This window comes from Rhinolophus sinicus, chromosome 1, assembly GCF_057876585.1.
Source record: "Rhinolophus sinicus isolate RSI-liver-muscle chromosome 1, RSI-T2T, whole genome shotgun sequence".
NCBI classification, from domain to species: domain Eukaryota; kingdom Metazoa; phylum Chordata; class Mammalia; order Chiroptera; family Rhinolophidae; genus Rhinolophus; species Rhinolophus sinicus.
The window spans coordinates 118,948,690-118,969,821 of NC_142501.1; the positions used below are offsets into that span (position 1 = coordinate 118,948,690).

At 40.1% G+C, this 21,132-nt stretch overlaps 1 protein-coding gene across 1 annotated transcript in view; it reads right to left on the reverse strand.

Annotated features, from left to right (window-relative positions):
* The window catches only part of ST8SIA6 (ST8 alpha-N-acetyl-neuraminide alpha-2,8-sialyltransferase 6), a 123,913-nt gene extending 117,368 nt beyond the window's left edge, over positions 1–6,545 (reverse strand). The window contains exons 1-2 of the mRNA XM_019752064.3: positions 6,314–6,545; positions 5,703–5,801 (exon numbers count right to left, since the gene is read on the reverse strand). Of these exons, the coding sequence (XP_019607623.2) occupies positions 5,703–5,801; positions 6,314–6,408 (194 nt within the window). The 5' untranslated portion in view covers positions 6,409–6,545. The remainder of the gene's footprint in view (positions 1–5,702; positions 5,802–6,313) is intronic.
* Between the last annotated feature and the right edge of the window lie 14,587 nt (positions 6,546–21,132).

The following is a 21,132-nucleotide window of genomic DNA, read 5'->3' on the forward strand; positions in this document are numbered from 1 at the left end:
ATAGTCTGGACAAAAAAAACTACAGTCGAATCCCAACCTGGTGGGGTTCCAGATTATAGTGGGGATAAAGACAGAGCTCACCAAACTACAGTCTATGACACGAATAATATTTCCCAGACAAAAAACATGAGTACTTTGGTATCCCCAAAATGCATTGGGAGTGTTGGATGAATTCCCAAATCAAAAACACAAAAATTTGCCCACAAAGTTAATATGCAAAAAGTAAAACTATGTTAAAAAATATAAACATATAGGATGTGTCCCTCTGAAATAACAAAGTATCAAATATATCATAAAATACATACTATTGCATTAAAGGATATATGCCAAACACAAAGTTTGGGGATCACACATTTTATTCCATAGAGTAAGGAAATACTGAGATACAATCTCAAAAAGAATATGTGGAATATTGAATATGAGGGGACCACTGTATTCCGACTGAGATTCCAGCAACCAGTGAGAGATTTTAATCAATTTTCATAGGTCACATACGCCCTCCATTTCAAAGAGACTGGTCTTTACAACCTACCTCGTCAATGTTTTGGAATACGACAGTTTAAAAATGGTATGTTAGAGTATCCCAGTGTTTTTCCAATAACTAACAAGATAATGGAAATTATTTAACAATAATTTCAAAAGCACAGGCTATGCCCTATAAAATTTCCCTTAGAAATATACCCACGGATACGAATGTTCCCAAGAATTATTGACTGATTATCTGCCACACGTACAAAGAATTCTCAGTACTCCATGAAACACAATAAAGTTTTGAAATATGAAAGTACAGACAAGATCAATTTAACTGCCCTGGATAAGCAACTTCTTAAATGTGTACAGATAAAGATACAATAGCAATAACCATCTTCTTAATGGCAAAAGAAGCTATAAAATAACACATCAGGACACAAGAACATTTTCCTCAAGTTTAGCCACGGCATCAGTGGCTCTTTAACGACCTTCTTTTCTGGCCACCAAATGAGAGGTTGTAGACCCTTTGCACCCTTAAACCAGACAGCAGCTAAGACGAGCATCTTTAAAAAGCACCACTGCACCTGGCAGATGAAGAGAGATATTTATTTCCTTTTCTTCTCTTCATATCCCTTCCACTGAGTCCAAGTCTGTTTTCTCACTATTTCCTATTAGCACCTAATCTCTCAAAATGTTTGTGCTTCTCCGTAACTCCTGAAAAAAATCATTTCTCCCACCAGGCAGTCAGGCTTTTCTTTGTTGTTTCCAATTCACCCTAAAGCCTACTGACTCAAGGAAACTGTCTATTAAGGGCACAGTAAATTAATACGCAAGGGCAAACAACACTAAGGCAACTGTGACTTAGGTTTTGATGGACCCGCCTTTTCTTTGACATATGGGTGTGAACAGTATTGTCTGCCGATGTCGTTTCTCAAGTCATAAAAAGAAACATCCCGCCTCTTGTGAAGAGAGGTCCTGTCAAGGAAGCAGTGCAGTTATACGAGCATAACTGAAAACCAAGTTCCACCTCCAACAGCATCTGAAGCGAGAGTTGGGCCAATCAGACGCCATTTCTTCATGAACTCCTGATCTTTGCATCCACCTAACCCACAAAGCAAAGGAAATAACAGAACATTTCTTGCTGTCCTTGCAAGCTCATCCTGGCTTTCCCCCCACATGGCAATACACCCACAGAGCCCGGCAGTGACTGCAGCCCACATTCGGAAGCCCTCTCTCTCTGGTCAGCTCCCTGGGACAACTGTGTCATGCAGCTTTCACAAGAGTAGAACAGCTGAAAGTTGTGACATAGACACCCGAGAGCAAAGGGATGGGAAAATGCCAGTCTGGGGAGCACCAGGGAAACCCATTTCCAAAGAGAAAACATGGGGAGACAGGCAAGGGACACCAAAGTCAAAATGGATGAGAACTCCCTCTAAACCTTGAAAGAGAAGGGCTACAATTAAGACACAAGATTAGGAAGAATGAAAAGAGGCAGAATACAAGATTTAAAGCTTCATTTCAAATTATTTCAAAAATAAGACTCAAGGCAACTTTAAAGTGTACTGAATTTTTAAAATCAGGACACGTATAGGATCACTACTTCTAACAGCAAAGAAGTAAAGATACGAACATGAATTATATTGTTCTCAGAAGTAAAAGTCGGTAATAGCCTTCATCAATTTGGAGGGTGGAGAAGAAAGGGATAAGAGGTGAAAATCAGCTGTTCCAGAGTTCTGCTGAGCCATCCGGCCCTTTTTTCAAGCTCCAATTCACACTCATCATGAATTTTTTGGAGCTCATAGTTACGATCCCAGTGTGAACATAGGCAACATACACAACAGAAAAGTGTCAAATAAAACATTGTTACAACTTTCAGTATAAGACAGTAGAGAGTAAACAGTGCCTGAGTCTCCCTCTTCCAGGCAATTTACATTCTTACAAAAGTACACAAGTCTATACAAAATGACAACCACTCATAGCCGCTTCGGAAATTTGTCAGATTTGAGGAAGAAATACTATTAACCAGGGGGCCTGTGAACCCCACGGAGAAATTACCAGCAGTTGATGTAAAATTTCACCTCTGAAACTGGGCAGGTCAAGGAAGGAAAACAGAGAGAGAGGTTTTGATCTCCCGCCCACTGTTTACCTTTCTTTACCCTCAGGTAAGTAGAGAGCCTGCCACAACCAGAAAATCAGGTGGCTGCTCCCACACAGGAAGGACTTGCTTCATAGGACAGCAGGGGCTGTCTGGGTGCCTCTGACTCATTCACTGCTGTCCTTCTATACCTTCTTGAGATTTTACTTCTATTATAATACCTTAGAAAGCTACACTGAAGGAGTGGAAGCGGACGGGAAAGGAAATCAGTTTTGCACCCAGGACATGAAGGGAGTGGCAGATATGGGGAGAGCCCCAAGACCACAGCCCTCTCTGGACTTCAGGTGACATTTGCTATGCATCATTCCTAGCAGCCACAGAAGTCCAGGTTGATTAGGACCACCTCAGAACACATGCACTTCTTGCAGCCATGAGCTCAAAGACATGGGAGCAGCAGATAGCTTTGAGGTCCAGTATTTAAAAATTCAAATGGATAAATATTCTGTTCCCTGTATTGACCTCAATTGTGTTTTAAAAACTCAAATTACTATGGTTTAATGTATGTGTGTTCTACCACAATTTTTTTTAATTCAAATTTTTAAAAATCAGACATGTGTTTAAGGGCTATCTGGTTCAGCCTCTCGTGTGGTGTCACCTCTAAGAAGGGGAATTGCTTCCTAGTGGGGATAGCCAGGAGTTCTAAAGTGTCTTGTCTGATAAGCACAAGGCCAGAGAAGGCCTACTCCGCTGAGGAAATCTAAATTAAAAACAAGCCTTCCAAATCACACAACTCGTGAAAAGAGTCTATAACTTAAGAGGAGACTATTGTTCTTAATATGTGGAGAAGAATACTACTTTTGAAAAATATTTGCTATAAAAAACCATAAGCAACCTTCAGAAAGCATCTGCTTCGTATTCGCAAGAAAATATGAAGAAATGGAAGGTGAGCTCTAAAGGAGTCCTTAGGTGCTTTCTAAGATGGAAAATGATGTGATAAGATGCAGACTGAAGAAAGGAAAAACTGTAAAGAATAAAAATGCAATAGGTTTACTGTTTTAGATAGAGCAAAACAGAGAACTGACACTTCAGAAAAATAATTCAGGAACACAGAGGACAAATTTGAGAAGCCATCCCAGAAGGCAAAGGAAAAGGACAAATAAACTACAATTTCTTTATACAATCAAGTAGTATAGATTAAAATTTGTACCCCTGCTACATAAAGAATCAAAATCATAAATGATAAAGGAGATATAAAAGAGATCAAAAGACAGGTTTCAAAAAACAACAGAATGATATAAATTTTAAAATCGTAATAAAATGGACCCCGTTTAGAAAAAAACTATGAATTACCTTATTAGCTAAAGAAGTATGCCAAGTAGAAAAGAAGTATGCCAAAAGAAGCTGAAAAATTCATCAAAGAATTACCTCAAAAAAAGCCTAGGACCAGATAATTTAATTAGTACATTCTTTCCAAGTTTCCCTAAGGGGCAACCCCAGAAAGTGTAACAAACAGTGCCAGGACTTGAAAAAAGACGGAATGCTCCCAGTTTATTGGAAAGCTAGGCTACCTATACGACACGACCCTGCATAAAATAAAAGTATAGGCCAATATTTTTCTCAAAAGCTTTGTTACTCCAGGATTCCTCAGCGCCTCCAATAGGAGGGTTCCTACACTTTAAGATTTCTTCCAGACTCCCCCTGACCCTTATGACCAGGCAGGAGCCACACAAGAGCCTTGAGCCATGCAATCAGAACATTAAGATGGCTCAGGAGCCAAAGAATTATACAGAAGAATGCATAGAGGAAAAGGGATTCACAAGACCTAGAGGAGAAGAAAAGGAACATGTATTGCAATATATAAAACTGCAACAATAATAGCAATGCTGAGGCACAAAACAGTACATTCTGCTGTTGAAATGCAATTTGATTCAACTCTTCTAGGAAGCAACTGGCCGTATGTATTTAGAACCTACAATGCACTTACTCTTTGAGCAAATAATCCCATTTCTGTCAGTCCATCCTGAAGAATTAATTTAAAATGAAGATTTACATATAAGAATGTACTCAGTAGAATTATTAATAGCAAACCAAGCAAAACAAAACAGGAAGCAATCTAAATGTCTAAAACTGGAAACAGTTAAATGGATTATGACACATTTATATGACAAATTATGCAACAATCAAAAGCAACGTTTTGGGGAATAAAATTTAATGATATGTATGTCTAATATTTAAATAAATAGGCAGAACACAAACTACAAAGTATAATCTTAAGTATACTTAAAATATATATATATACATGACATATATGTATATATATATATACATGTATATATGTATATGTATATACATATACATATACACATACATACATATATATTTATATACATATTATATACATATACACATACACATACACTATATATATATATATATATATATATATATATTTATATATATTCATATATGTATATATGAAAAACTACTGGAAGAATATAGACCAAAACTTTAATATTATCTCTGGGTGATGGGACTCTGGGTATTATATTTACATTTCTCATATTATCTAACTTTCTGCATCAAGCATGTATTAGTTCTAAAATCAGGAATAAAGATAAAAACCAAATAATTATTGCATATGGATAAATACACATGTGAGTGAAAAACAACAATTTTAAGTCTCCATTCACTAAGGATAAAAACATTCTCAACATCATACACAGAATTCCATTCTTCCAAACGGGAATCTTACACCGGTGCACTTTAAAGCATAAAGACATAAGGTAAACCAACCAAATCCCTCAATAAAGAGAGGCTGAGAGGCTGAGCTGCTTCTCCGGGGGGTGGCACGGGGGACGAGGGGTTCATCACACCATTATCGAGAGGGGAACTCAGCCCCCATTTTTTAAGTGCAGCTGGTTTCAGATCTCTCTTGGTTTCACGAACCTCCACATGGAGGAACGGGCTTTACAGGAGAGGCTGAGAGAGAGAGAGTGAGGAGTTACCGGCGCGTGTGTGCACGCACATATTCTCTCTCCTTCTCTCTCTCATCCACTCAATCTTGTCCCAGCCAGACAACTCGAAGCGAATCCTGCCAGCGCAGCCGCGCCCCATCCCCGCCCCGCACCTAGGGTACCTGTTCGTGGCACGCGGTAGCGAGGTCGCTGGGCTCCTGAGCGTCCTCAGCGCGGCGGGGGTGCCGTGGGTGGCCTCCCTGCTTACCTCCCCCAAAAGCCTGCACAGCCAGGAAGAAAACTAAGTTGTTAAACGTCGCGGGGAGCAGTTGGCTGGAAGGCGGGGCACCGCGTTCGCTGCCGGGCCGGGACTTATCCTAGCGCCCGGGCTCCCCGGGCACCTCCCGAACCCCAGCATCTGAAGGAGGTGAGGGCGGGAAGAAAAGGAAAGCACGCACAGGAATGGAGAGCTCGGGACACTGATGCGGAACCCGACGGCAGGTCCCGCTCTGCAGGTCCCTTGCCCAGAGCGACGCACGCTGGGGCCCTCACAACACTGACCCCGGTGGTGCCCTCTCCGCCCCAGTTGGTGCCCCTCTAGTACGTCCCACTCATCCAGCCCCGTCTCCTGGACGCCCCCACCCCACTCCGCCCTCAGGCCTCCGCTGCTGGTCCTCGCAGCGGTCCAAATCTGTGCTCCCAACTCGAGCAAATCGGTGGCTGGGGCGCCCCGCGGGCACACGGCTGAGGTGCACTGCACCCTGGGTCACCCCCAGCGCAGCAGGCAGGTTACCTGGGGCGGGCGGGCTCCTCGGTCGAGCTCCAGATCAGGCGCAGCAGCAGCAGGAGGCTGGCGAGCAGGGCGAGCAGCGCGCCCCCCGGCCGCATCCTGAGCCACAGGCGCTGCCGCCGCCGCCGCTGCTGCCCTGGCGACGCGCAACCGGGGCAGCCCCGACTCGCGGCTCCTGCCGCGGCCACAGTCGCCACAGCGGCAGCCACGCACACCTCCAGTGTTCACCAGCGGCGGGAGGGGAGACGACAGCGCGCCGCACGGCCCGCACTCTCGGGCGCCCCCCCCGCCCAGCCTGCACCGTCGTTGGGGGCCAAGGAAGACGCCGCGTTCCCACTCTCCGGCTTCTCCCACCCAGTCTTGGACCGCCGAGCGGGGCGCTCGGATGGCAGTGCCGATTCGCCGAGCTCGCCTGCTCTCCTCCCGGAGGCGCTCAGAGCTGCTGCGGGCTCTGGTCGCTGCCGTTGCTGCGGCTGCTGCCGCCGTCGCCGCGCGGGGTCACCTGAAGGTTGGGGCGCGGGAGCTCGACGCGGTGCTGATTGGGCTCCAACTTTTCTGCGCCCGCACCTGCTCTTGAGAGCCGGCGTGCTCTTCCCCGCAGCCCACGCAGCCCACGCAGCCCACCCAGGCGCACCGAAACTCTGCGTCCCCTGCGGTTGAGAACAAGGGCTGAGAGGGGCGCAAGAGGAGAGAGGAAAGCGCCCACTTCAAAAACTTTGAAAACTGTGTAGTTGCTCTGCTGAGGTGTCCCACGCATGAAGCCTGCGAGGAACTTGGCAATTGCTGGGTAGATCTTGGCACCAAATAAAAGGAGTAATTTCCGGAGGCTTAAATGCAGAGTCAAAGGCACAGAGAAACGATTTCCAGGGCCAGGGGATTTTTAGGGATTGGCAAACACCCGCCAGTGGGCCGAATTTGGCCCCCACCTGTTTTTGTAGTTTTATTGGCATACCTCCATGCCCATTCTGTGTATAATCAATGGCTGTGTGTGACTGTATTATCTATGACTGCTTTTGCACGGCGAGGACAGAGTTGATAGTAGTCATGAAGATCATATTGCCCACAAAACCTAAAATATTTACTGTCCCTTTTCAGAAAGAGTTGGCAGAACTCGTCTAAATCATATCGGGCTGGATCCTGTTGGTTAGCATCTCATTTATTAGTATTTCATGCATTTCAGGAGAGTGATCTAATGACAATGGGATATAGTCTGCCCCCTAATTATTTATTTGGAAGTGGGCCTCTCCTCTCTCAGCCCTAAGCTATCCTGTCCACATGTGTGGCCCATCAACTGCCCAAGCTCCCACTGTGCAACCTCCCCAGGTTTTGCCCCTGACTCTGGACCCTTGAGGAACATCAATAAACCATAAACTTCATAATATGTAGATGGAGGCTCATTAGACTATTCAATCTACTTTAGATTTGAGATTTTTTTCAAAAACAACCTTTGGACTCTACCATCTTGTGAGTACCTCGATAAGCATACTTCGAAAGGCTTTAATGAGTTAACTTTCCCAACTAACAAAAAATATTTCTATTTCAACTGGAGTCTCCTAGAGGCATAAGGTCTTAACTTGGAAGACCAATGTGAGAGCCTTTGGGGGAGCAAGTAGTCCAGGCAGCTCAATAAAGCTGACGCCAGCAATTCTGTCACTGAAAAAAATAACATACATCAAGAACGGGTGGGGGGGGAAGTGGTTGCCTACTTCCTTTTTCTAATTCTGCACTTGCTAATTAAAAATATTTAGTTGAAAACATACCATAACTTTGCACATAGTAATTGATCAATAAATGGTCAACAAATAAAACACTTCAGAACTAATGCTATTCTTAAAGAGAAAGGAGCAAAACACTGAAAATAAATGTGACTGGAAATAAGATTTCCTTCCATAGCTCGCTGTTGTTGTTAAAATATGTACCAATCAATAAAGGAAAAAGTCACTACTTTTACATCAGAGTGACATTTTTAGGGATCCAGCTGCTCATCTGGATCCTCATAATAAATTAATGCTACATTCAGTGCTAAAATAATAAAGTAATTCAATTCTACATGTTTGAAAGTTTAAGCATTCTGTTAGAGAAATAGGATATGGCACAATTGAAAATGAAATAGTTGTCTAGATTTAGAAGCTAGTCCAAATGAAAAAGTTGTCTGGATTTGGAAGATGGTCTGAATGAAAAAGTTGTCTGGATTTGAAAGACAGTCTGAATTTTATTTCTCTTAGAACAGAATTGTGCAGACAACTCACACTAAAAAAGGCTTGCAGAAAAAGAAAAGGGCAATATTGTATCAGCTAGGAAGCTGCAATTCCACCTAATTTACTAAAGTTTGATATTTCAGCACAGCTGGGCTCAAGGCAACAGCAGAAGAAACAGCCTTGCACTGGGCTCCCTAAACACCCTTGCTGAAAATGAAGTAACTTTTTATCAAGCCAATGGCTATCAGCAGGGGACTCACAGAAGGCCATTTTAATTCGAAAACCAAGTGTAAATTTGCAATGGGAATTCTGAACCGAGTGTTAGAATTTGACAGTAGGGAAGTTTACCACAAGCTTTGTAATTTAAGACTTGGGTTGGTAAAATATGAATTATCTTGTTTATCCTTGGGAGAAAAAAAAAGAACTCAACAAAAACACAATTCCTTAAATGTTATCAGCCATTGAAGCAATACTGGAATACTGTGCATTTGGGAACAACTATGCTGGTTTGAACAGAACCCCAAAGATCTATGCCATGTAGTAATGTAAGGTACAAATGAAACTCAGAATGGAAACAGCAACTCAGGCTGATGGTCAGAAGCCCAATCTGCTGTGTGAACTTTACCTGGTTCAGCCACTCGGCCCAGCATTTGCCTCTCATTTTGCCTATATTACCCTTTATTCATCATCACAAATACCCTCACTTTCATAAAATAACTTTTCAAAAAATGACTGGGAAGTTTTGATATATAAAAAATGTCCAAGTAATTAAAAATCTTCCTGGAAGTTAGGGTTTCTCATTTTTGGTGTAAGGTTTTACACATTCCCCAAACAGATTTGGGGATTCATGAAGAAGAATCTCAGATAGCAAGTGTCTGCTCTATGCACTGGTCTACAGGAGTCTAAACTCTCAATATCGGGAAAGGAAGAAGTGTCGTGAGAAACACAGAAAATTGATGAACCAAAGAATCTTTTTCTTCATTTGGGTGACATTTTTATCTCCATATCTAGAAAGAATGGTTTCTGATCACTTCAAGCTGCTTCAGTGTTAGTAATACTAGACATTTGTGAAGACTGTAGGACAATGGCACATTTACAAATATCGGTTATTCCTTTGAGGAGCAAATTCACAAGCATAGTACAACCAAAGTCCCATAGTTTCAATAAATAAAAATAGAAATAACTTCAAGAAATCAATAAACTTCTATGGGGGGTATGTTTCCAAATATATTTTATTCAAATTAGATTTTTGCCTACTCCTAATTGAATATAAAAATTTGAAGAAATTCCATGTATAAAGTGTTTTAACCTTAAAGATAGAATGCCTAGGATGATATACAAATTTCATGTAGGTCTTATGTATATAAGAAATCCAATTTGTAGCATAACAAAACTGTAGGACAAAAAAATAAGTTATCATTCACATTACAGATTTTTAATGTGTAAGCCATTCAAACTTCTAAAGTTCCTCTCCCTGAAGTCCACTTAAAAGATCATCAAGGACCAAAAAGAGAAATGGAAATGATTTATCCTGAAATGATAAAGTGGCCACAATCCAATTCTACAAACTGCAAGAATGTCTGCTAACTGTGAACCAATTGGACAAGATTGCCAAGTTCAAGACTCGTTTCCCTTATTTATGACCTTAGATTTATGGGGAGATAGGGAGCAAATGGAACAGTTTTTGAAGTCCCTCCTAATCCTCAAGTTGGAAGAGCAGAGGCTAGAAGTAGGTCACAACAAAAATGAGTAACACTCAGAGTGTATGGCCAGGGCTATAGAGTTTAAGGAGAGATGGTAACCAGTATTTCTGTTTTCAGTGAATTCAGCTATCTACCCACCGGAATGATGACCTAGAGATAATGCTAATCTAGGAGAGAGATGCTGCAAAAGAATTTTGCAGATACTATTTAAAGAAAATTTACCAAAGAATAATGAGCACCTAGTCTACATATTTAATAAACAAAAGGCCCTTGAGCCATTGCTTTTTATACTGAATTGGCCTCTCCCAGGATCTCCTGCCTAATTCCAGATTTTGCAAGACCAGGCAGAACTCTAATTCTTTCAACAGATTGGAGGCTGAGGATTGTGTGTACAGAGGTAATATACCCAAACTTTCTCTTCTTGGCTTCTCTTCCCCACCCCTTAATTCCATACAATCTAAACTATAAGCAGATTACTAACTAAACAACAAAATACCCAATAGCAAGCCCTTAATGCAAAACTAAGTTCCCAAAAATGGGCACATTAAATGAAAGGAATGCCGAAGATTTTCTAGTCACAATATTCCTGGTAGGTAGCAAAAAGAAACAGGCATGACTTCTTTCAAAGATGAGTAAGCAAAAAAAAAAAAAGCAAAAGTTCTGTAAAATGTAAGATAAAGGAACATAAGCAATATAAAAACAAATGAAGACTATGTTGGAACAAGTCTTTCTCAAGGAAACAGCAGAAAATTTAAGCACGAATCACTTCCTACTACCTAGGAAATGAAATATAATATAAACATGATAGAAGAACTCAAAGAAGAAAAAAGAACTGTAAGAAAAGATAGCAAAGCAATAGGATGAAAAACGAGCTAACAACAGTAAAAAACAAAACGAAATGAAAAAAACATCATAGAATTTAGAACAATCTAAGAAGTGTGGGGACCAGAATTTATATGGCAAAAATCTAAATCAGTGTCATAGAGATTAGGCTGATGAAAATTGCGGAAAACACAAAAGAAAGAGACAAGGAAAATACACTGATTAAAAAAACAATTTTATGTACCCAAGAGATATGAAATATATATATCACCTAGATATTAGGTGCTCTATTTTAAAGCATAAAAATGAAATGTTAAAAACATTTAAGGATATAATAGAAAACTTTTCTGAAACAAAAAAAATACGTTAATCTGCAGATTATTTTTGTTCTCATTGTCTGAACTCATTACATGAATTCATGATGTTCCAGAAAAATTTAATAGAAAACAACTTCAAAATTTATCTTGTTGCAGAGATTGTTCAAAGACAAAGAAAGAATCCTAAAAGAATCCAGACAGAAGACACAAGTAAAATTTAATCTTGCTTCTGACTTCACCTCAGCAACATTAGACTTAAAATTTTTTTTTTATATTTACGAAGTTTTAAGCAGAAAAGATGTGACCCTCAAAATTCTATACCCAGCTAAGATAGTTTTCATAAATAAAAGCAAATGTTTTACAGATAAAATTTTCAAATTTCAATAACTCAGAATACATAATATTTATGCACGTGTTCTGGGGGGAAAAAAAACACGAGTCATAACCCAACCATAAAACATGAATCAAAATAAAAAATTCACCATGAAGAAGTCTTGATCCTAAAAAACTCATATAAGAACAGAATTGAGTCTAAGTAACAGAATTCTACAACATGTTATATTTTGTTTAAAAACCTCTACATAAATATAAAATAATAAGATGATACAATAAATCTGGGAAAGAAAATTCCATTTCATGGTAAATAATGGAAAGTATGAAATAAGAATTAAAGATGTAATGGAAGTACATTACTTTCCTCATCTTTTAGGATGAATAGGTATAATCAAGTCATAAAAGATCATTAGTCAAAAAAGGTAATAATTGTTTTACAAAAAATATAAAATGAAAAAAGTATAAATATGATTTCAGGCTTGCATTGCTAACACATATTTTCTATGCTTATGATAGTAGAGAAAATAAAATGGAATAAGCATTGCTAAGAAAGTCATTTAAAACAGAGTCAGGAAGCCATCAGGAAGTGGGGCCTGTGCACATGTCAGTTCTCAGAACTGCTATTAAGTTGCTAACCTGTCGCTAAATTCAGCTCAAGGCAGAGGAGTAAAGGTCCTGGAACAACTACTGCTGCATGGACACATATAAATACTTCCGAAGAAGAAGGGAGAGAAAGAAAGCTCAGACTTTTTAGTTAACGGTAGAAAAAATACCTGTTCAAGCAATATATGGATCTGTTACAAACACTTAAAAATGTTTTGTAAAATATAACAATAAAAAAAGGAACACATTGATGAGCTCGCAACAAAGAAGGGAGCCCTAGGTACCCCATTATTTGCCTTGATAATGAGGAAAGAACTGGGAAAAAGAGCGGTAATTGTGTGCTCTGATGCAGCAGTCACCTGGAATGTATTATCAACCTGGTTACCCAGAGGTTTGCTTTTAACATCTACGCAGGGAATGAAAGAGGAGAACTGGGTTCCCAGAGAGACAGAGCTAGAATTAAAATGCCTACATAAAGCTTTTTTGTTGTTAAAAACAAAATACATGAACTAGAAAAACAAAGATCCACACACCTGCACACTGACAATTGCTTGCCTCGCCCTGAGCTCTGGGTTGAAGAAGTTTACTATAAAATCATTGCTTCCTTTGGATTTGAGGTCCAATGCAACCCTGTCTAAGTGGTCCAGAAATCAACATGAAGCTTGGTCTCTGGCTAATGATGCCCTGAGGTGCGTGGCAGAAAAGTGCTAACTATTCCTGTCGCAGAAAAATCTCAGAGAAAAAGAATCTTACTAAAAATGAGCATAAAATTAAAAACTGCAAAACACTTAAGGAAGTCACCATGAATGTCTCAGTAGGTACACTAATGGAATGATTGTTAAGCAATAATCAGAAAGAAAACATAAAATAAGTAAGCTTAAAATCATTAAGGACATGAAAGCTTGAATCAACACACTGGGAAAAGAACTACGATAAAAGCAGCAGATTTTTTTCTGAAGAACCAATAAACCTATGGAAAAAAAGTGTAGCCATTGGTAAAAAAAATAATCAATACATGGTGTAAGTGATAAGATTGTACATGGCTAAAGAGAAAATCAATGATGTAGAAAATCAATTTGAGAAAATTATGCATTTAAAGATAAAGAGATGGAAAGTATGAGAGGCTAAAAGACCTTTAGAAAAGTGGTTTAAAACAATAACATTTTACTATACCTAAAGATCTTGTGGGTCAGGAATTCAAACATTACTCACATGGGGTCAAATGTAGTCTGAGGGTTCAAGGTGGTTTCACTGACATGTCTTGTCCTTGGATGCGGGTAATTGAAAGAATGAGTTCAGCTAAGATTGTCTGTCAACTGAAATGCCTACACATGAACTCTCCAGCATAGTGGTCTCAGGGTAGCCAACTTCTTACTTAGAGGCTCGCAATTCCCACCAAAAATGTTCTAAGAGGCCTGGGCAGAAAGTGCAAGTTTCTTATGATCTAGTTTCTGAATATTACTTCTACTGCATTCGATTAGTCATATACGTAAGTTTCTAAGTCTATCATATAGTCAAGGAGAATTTAGACTCTATCTCACTCCAACACCAACTGCAATGTGTGTGTGTGTGTGTGCACGTGCGCATTTTCTTCTACACCACCAAGCAATTAACTCAGTTCTGACACTACTTAGAGATAGCATCAGATCCCACAGGTTAAGGGCTCAGTCCTACAAGACTGCACCCCACCCACCACGCACCCTTTGGACACCAATCACAAGTCTAGGCTGTCACCTGTGCTTCTGACCAACTGGCTCAATTGGAGGCTTCAACATCTCCCCCCCCACCACACACCATTAATTTGCTACAACAGGTCATAGAACTCAGAGAAACATTTCACTCACTAGATTACTTGTTTATCATAAAAGGCTACAACTCAGTACCAGCCAGAAGGCAGAGAGATGTAGAGCAAGGCATATGAAACAGGGCAAAGAGCTTTCATGCTCTCTGAGGGTGCCACTCTCCCCCAAAGCTTCATGTGTTCACTAACCTGGAAGCTCTCTAAACCTTACCCTTTTGGATTTTTTATGGAGCTTTCATTACATAGGCACAGTTGATTAAATCATTTGCCATTGGTGATTGATTCAACTTCTAGGTCCTTTCCCCTCCCCCAAAATTCAGGTGGGGGAATGGGACTAAAAGTTCCAACCTTCCAATCACATGGTTGGTTCCCCTGGCAACCAACCCCATCCTTAGGTAAATTCCAAAAGTCACCTAAACTCAGGAGTGGTTGAAAATATTTTTTATGAATAACAAGACACCTTTATTGCTCTTATCAGTCAAAAAATTCTAAGGGTTTTAGGAGCTCTGTAGCAAAAATGGGGATGAAGGCCAAATATATATTTCTTATTATAAATCACAATATCATACTCCACCTCTAAGAGAAATGACAAATAATTTGTGGCTACCTTAATCTACCACAATCAAATATGTGTATAGTAGGAATTCCAGGAGAGACTACAGTGAATGGGGAAGAGGTGATATTTGAAGAGCTAATGTCTGCAAACTTTCCAGAATTAATTAATGATTTGAAACTTCTATTTAAAAAGGACAGCAACTCCTGACCAGGATGAATAAAAATACATTCAAATCTAGATATACTATAATACAACTTCAGAACCCCAAAGACAAAGTCTTTGAAGCAATCAAAGAGGAAAGAAATATAACTTACAAAGAAATGGTAATTCGATTACAGCATATTTCTCATCAGCAGAAATAGATACCTATTGTTAGCTGAATCTTCACAATGCCAGGGGACGTATTGACATTCTTTAATCATATATCTGGCTAACCTTTCATGCAAAGGTGAGGGTAAACTAAAAAGTGTTTTAAAAGACTGAAAATGTTTACCACCCACAGACCCTTGTTGGAAAGAAAAACTATAAATGGTACATTCCGGGTGAAAAGAAATTGACCCCAGAAGAAAAGAGTGAGATATAAGGATAAAGGCGAAGAAGGGAGATGGGCAACCCACACTGATTATATAAACCAAAATAAGGATGACTAATCTGTGAAGGGAACCACAAGACAAGATTGAACTAAAATAATACACAATAATAACATGGAAGACAATAGGAGCTCTAAGAGTTAAAGTATGGACAGGTCCTTTTCTTTCTCAGTAGTCAGTAGAAATAGTAATTACCTTCATACATTGTTAAGTCAAATATGCACTGTAATGTGTGAGGTGATGGATGTGTTGATTGACTCAATGATGAGAATCCTTTCTCAATGTACATGTACATCAAATCATCACATTGTACACTTTAAACGTATTACAATTTTATTTGTCAATTATACCTCAATAAAACTGAAAAAAAAAAAAGACATCCACTGTAAAGTAAAACCATGATAATTCTTAAGCCAGTGGAGGGAGGAGAAAAGAGATTTTTAAAAATCAACCCATTCAATAGAAGATAGAAAAGGAGGGGACAGAAAGGTAAATAGAAGACAAAAATAAAGCATAAAATAAGACTGTACAAATAAATTCAAATATAGTAGTTATCATAATGAATATAAATAAATTTACCAGTTAAAACACGGAAACTCGCCAATTAGATAAAAATAAAATGACACAGAGAAGATGAAACTAATAGTGCTGTAGAGAAGATGTTGAAGAAAATTTGCCTTCATTGGCTGATGTTAACTTTTCTCTATTAGCTTTTGTCTGTTACTGTATATGAGGTGACGGTTAGCTTAGGGTTAAGAAGATTTTGTAGGGTATCCGATGGACACTTGTCTCATTAGGGAGACCACCTCAGGGGAGATGTAGATGCCTGATCACTGCACTGTACACCTGAAGCTGAAGCTGAACAATAATGAATGTCAACTAAAATTTTATATATGTATATATATGTATATATGGTTACAAGAAGTGGAGTACAGCATTAGGAATAGAGACAGTGGAAATGTAATGGCTCTGTGCGATGTCAGAGGGGTAGTGGATGGGGGAAGGGGAATTGTCACTGTGTGAGGGATATAAATGATAAATGTATATTACAGTGTTTTGTGCACCTGAAACTAATACAAAAAATGTTTTAAAAAAAAGGAATTCTGTGCTGAGATTAGGGGTTGGAGAATTCCCCCTTTGGTCTCATTCTCTCGAGCAGGGGAGACAAGAGATGATGTTGCTTTCTGTCTGTTTCATCCGCATTAGCTGATGAAGTGAAGTAGCTAAGTTGTATCAGGATGACGTGACAGGCACGTTGCCAGGCTTTGGAAGGCCTTGGGCTGACAGTCCCAAGCAGAAATAGTAGATGTTGCTTGTCTGGATGAAATAGCCCTTCAGCCGGATAAGCAATATTTTTATCAGTGTTAACTGCCAGACCCTCTCGGAACTGGCCATTCCGGGAGCGGGAGGCAAGAACAAAGAGCTTGGCTCTGGAGTACATCTGAAAAAGTATATAAGACAGACTTCAGGTGACATATTATATAGATTGATTGCTGTTTCAAAAGATTGATATTCAGAAGATTTGCTGTTTCAGGACTGCGCTTCAGGATTGGATTGTGTCAGAGTAAGAGATCGGAACTTGCCTCAATGGACAGTAAAGACTTCTTTTGTTGATAAGTTGCCATCATTCTAGCATCTTTGGGAACTTGGACGTAGCTTGCAGCTTGCAACATCAAAAGACGCCCGAACTTCCAGCAGTAACACCGCCAAGGACAACGGCGACAGCAGCAGCATCTTGGGAACTAGCAAGCAGCAGTAGGAGACGGCTGAGTTCCTCTCAGCTGCAGACCTGGCAAGGTTTTGATTCCTGACTGTTCCAGTGTTGTTTTTCCTACGGTTTGGTGAGCTTTTGGCGTCTACTGCAATAGTTGGTGTCCTGTGGAGTTTACTACTGCTTTTGGATACTCCTTATTGATATTTGTGTATTTAGCCAAGTGATCTTTGATCAGTAGTAAACACAGGCTGAGATCTCTTAAACTTATATGTGTGTATACTCCTTTGACATGACACTGTTATCAATGCATATAGTTTAGTCTTAACTGCCTTTACTTTCTGTCATTAGCACATTCTTTGAAGTGTTGTTGTCTTTTGCCATTGCATATTGCTAAATAAATTCATTAGCCCCACTCTGACGTGTCCCTCCCCTTTCTTTTCCCTGCTCATCATTACAAGTATGTAAAATGATATACAAAGGAAATACTAACCAAAAGAAAACTGAAACACTATCAGACAAAATAGACATGGAGGTGGAAATTATTATCGGAAATAAAGAATGTCATTTCATAATAATAGAAGGCACAGCTCACTAGGTAGAGCCAAAAATCCCAGATCTGTATGGAACAACCAACAACATAATCTCAAATTATAAAAAACAAATTTGACAGTGTCAACACACCTTTCTCTCAAGGAGAGAAAACAATAATTAGGAAAAACATGGACTGAAAAACACAGTTCAAAAGAAGACATTTTTCTCAAGCTAACCTGGAATACATCTTAAAACTGGCCATATCCTATTCCACAAAGCAACTCCCAACAAATCCTACAAAGTGGGTATTATAGAGATTGTCTTTTCTCATCACAAAGCAGGAAAATTAGAAACAAATAACAAAAAGAGTAATACCACTGTCCTTATATTTAAACACACTTCCAAATACTTCATAGGTCAAAGAGGTCATCTTCATTAAATTTAGAAAATATTTCAACAAAACCAATAATGAAAAGACAACATACCACATTGGGGACTACAATGAAAGTAGGAAAATCCATTGCCTTAAATATAGATACTAAAAATTAAAAATCAATGAATTAAAGCATCCTACCTAAGATGCTGGGAAAACATAGCAGAGTAAACCCCAAAACTATAAAATATACCAAACAATGACATTATAACGGTAAGAAAATTGGGAGAGTGATCCAAGGACCCTCTTAACCTAATAATAGTCTATCTTAGCTCAGGTCATCCTTTTCAATCTCTAAACGCAGAGGTGAGACAGGGGCTGTTGTGCAGAAGGTTTGTTTAAAAATAAATCCCTAGGAGCAGGAGTGAGAAACTGGAAAAAGTAAAGCCGAGGGGAGAAAGCCAGTATAAAAGTGCATCATTAAAACTGAACACTCCTACGGATGTTGGGCTTTCTCATGCCAGGGACTCTCTGATGAACCTCAGAATGTGCCTCAGTATTGTCTGCCTGAAGGGAGGCTGGCATTTCTCCATCAGCTCCTGTCACGTGGTGCATTTTCAGGTTGCACAAGAATGAGTGGCAGCATTGAATCAAAAGACAGAGGCGGGCTGAGTGGATAAGAAAACAAGACCCTGACATATGTTACCTACAAGAGACTCACTTCAGATGGAAAGATACAAACAGACAGAAAGTAAAAGGATGGAAAAAGATTGTATCATGAAAATGAAAACAAACAAAAAAGCTGGAGTAGCAATACTTTTACCAGACAAAATAGACTTTAAAACCAAGGCTATAACAAGAGACAAAGAAAGACCCGGGAATTCTGCTTCTGGGTGTTTATCCAAAGAAACCCTACTTTGAAGGGACATGTGCATCCATATGTTCATTGCAGTGTTGCTTACAATGGCCAAGATGTGGAGGCAGCCTGGGTATTTGTCTATGGAAGAATGGATAAAGAGGAGGTGGTACATATATACAATGGAATAATGCTCGGCCAGGGAAGGGAATGGGTTCTGGCCATCTGTGGTGGCATGGATGGACCTGGAGGGTGTTGTGCTGAGTGAAGTGTCAGACAGAGAAAGACACATGTGATTTTACTTATATGTGGAATCTAAAGAACAAAAATAAACGTCAAAACAGAAACAAACTTATAAATACAGTAATTGATTGCCAGATGGGATGGGAGTTGGGAGTGTGGTGAAAGAAGGGAAAGGGATTAAGAAGTACAAATGGGCAGTTACACGGTGGTCATGGGGATGTAGGGTATAGCATAGGGAATATAGTCAATAATATTGTAATATCTATGTATGGTGCCAGGTGGGTACTAAACTAGTCCGGGGGATCACTCCTTAAATTTTATAAATGTGTAACCTATGCTGTATACCTGAAATTAATAGGAAATAATATTGACTGTCAACTGTAATTGAAAGATTTAAAAAGGGGGGAAGTGAAGGGGAATAATAGGTTCAAATTTCCAGGTATAAAATAAGTCATGGGGATGTAATGTACAGCTTAGGGAATATAGTCAATAATTTTGTGACAGCGTGGTGTGGTGTCAGATGGTTGCTGGATGTATCATGGTAACCACTTCTTTAGCTACATAAATGTTCAATAACTATGGTGTACACCTGAAACTACTATAATATTGTATGTTAGCTATATTTTAATAAAAACCTTAAAAAACATAAAGAATGAGTGGCAGGGGTCATACAGTGATACCATGACCCCACATCAGACTTCGGTTCACAGGACAGTCCTCCCTTATGAATAAATTCTCCCCCCCTCAGCTGTATATTCTGCTTTGTCGGCTCCAGCACCTTCAAGCTCCACCCCCTTGTCTCCTTGTCCTCTACCAGGCACTACAATTCCTTTGATCTGGATGCTTTCCTCCAGTACAGACTATAGTTTCTCGCTTAAGCCGCTCTGCGACCTGGCCTTCGTTATTAGTCTGGAGGCCACGAGGAAGATGTGGGCACATCTTCCAGAGGAAAAGCTCCTAAGAGGAAGGCATCTGCCTCAGACGAGGTCCTGACTTGTATCTAAGCAAGCAGAGTTGCTCTCTCTTATCAAGGGGCGGGGGGAGGGTACTGCTTCTGCCAGCCCAGAGCATTTGCAGGAATCTGGGGGTTCAAGATTCTCAGGCTTATCCACTCAAATATCCCCATGATAGATCTCAAAGTCCTTCTCCTTTGACATTTGCACAGGGGACCTCTCATGGCTATAGATTCCATCCTCTTTGTAGTTCTGCCACCCATAAAATTCAATCCTGGGCCAAAATATTCTGCAGTCATCAGGGGTGATACCTTCCTTAAATGCTGCTATAGAGGTCCAGCTTTCAAAGCCTGCTTTGTTAGAATTAGCTAAACTAAAGCCTGTAATTTTCTTAATGTTTCTAAAGCAGTAACCCAAACCAGCCAATCTGTGGTCCTTTTCATGACCATTGCTCCATATTTATTAAAGGCCTTACCTAGCTCTTAACTGAATATTTCATCTTCAACTTCACCTCACCCCATCCACTGCAGTGAGAGTCTTAGTAATTGTGATGTCAGGGGTTCTCGCCCCTCCACCTACCAACGGCAGTGGGCTCCTCTGCTGTGTGACTGTAAGTGACTCAGTTCCAGAACCCTATCTTGAGGGTTTGCTTTCTAGGGCTACTTCTGATACCAACTTTTGACCTGCCCACCATTCGCCCACCCCCCCAAGCAAAGCCTGAGGCAAAGGCTTGCACGTAAGAAGCTTACTTGAGAAGTGATCCAGAAGCAGGACTGAGGGCTGTGGAAAGAAACCATGATTTGGTTTGTTCATTCTGTGGTAAGCTGGAGGTCAGTCCCACTACGTGCCCCCTAAGGGGAGATCTATGGAATGCCCCTCAGAGCTGTTCATGTGAGGCCAGGTGGGCGCATTTTATCCATCAGCTGTGTCCCTCCCGTCAGGGGTTGTCTCCTGAGCTGAAAAGTCTCCCACACTTTTAGGTTGCCCACAAGTGGGGACCCGGTAGGTTTCTGTAGGAATAGGATGTCACACCATGAGATCAGAGATGCCCCAGGAAGAAAGTGGGAAATATACATGACAACTGAAAGCTACACTTGCACGCATATAAAATCTCAGTAGGGGACAAAAGAGTAAACAATGAGTCATATACAAAGGATCAGGAATTAAACTGTCATGAGAGGTAGTAGAATCTTATGGCTGAGATGGAACTCTGGGTTTACATGCAGGCC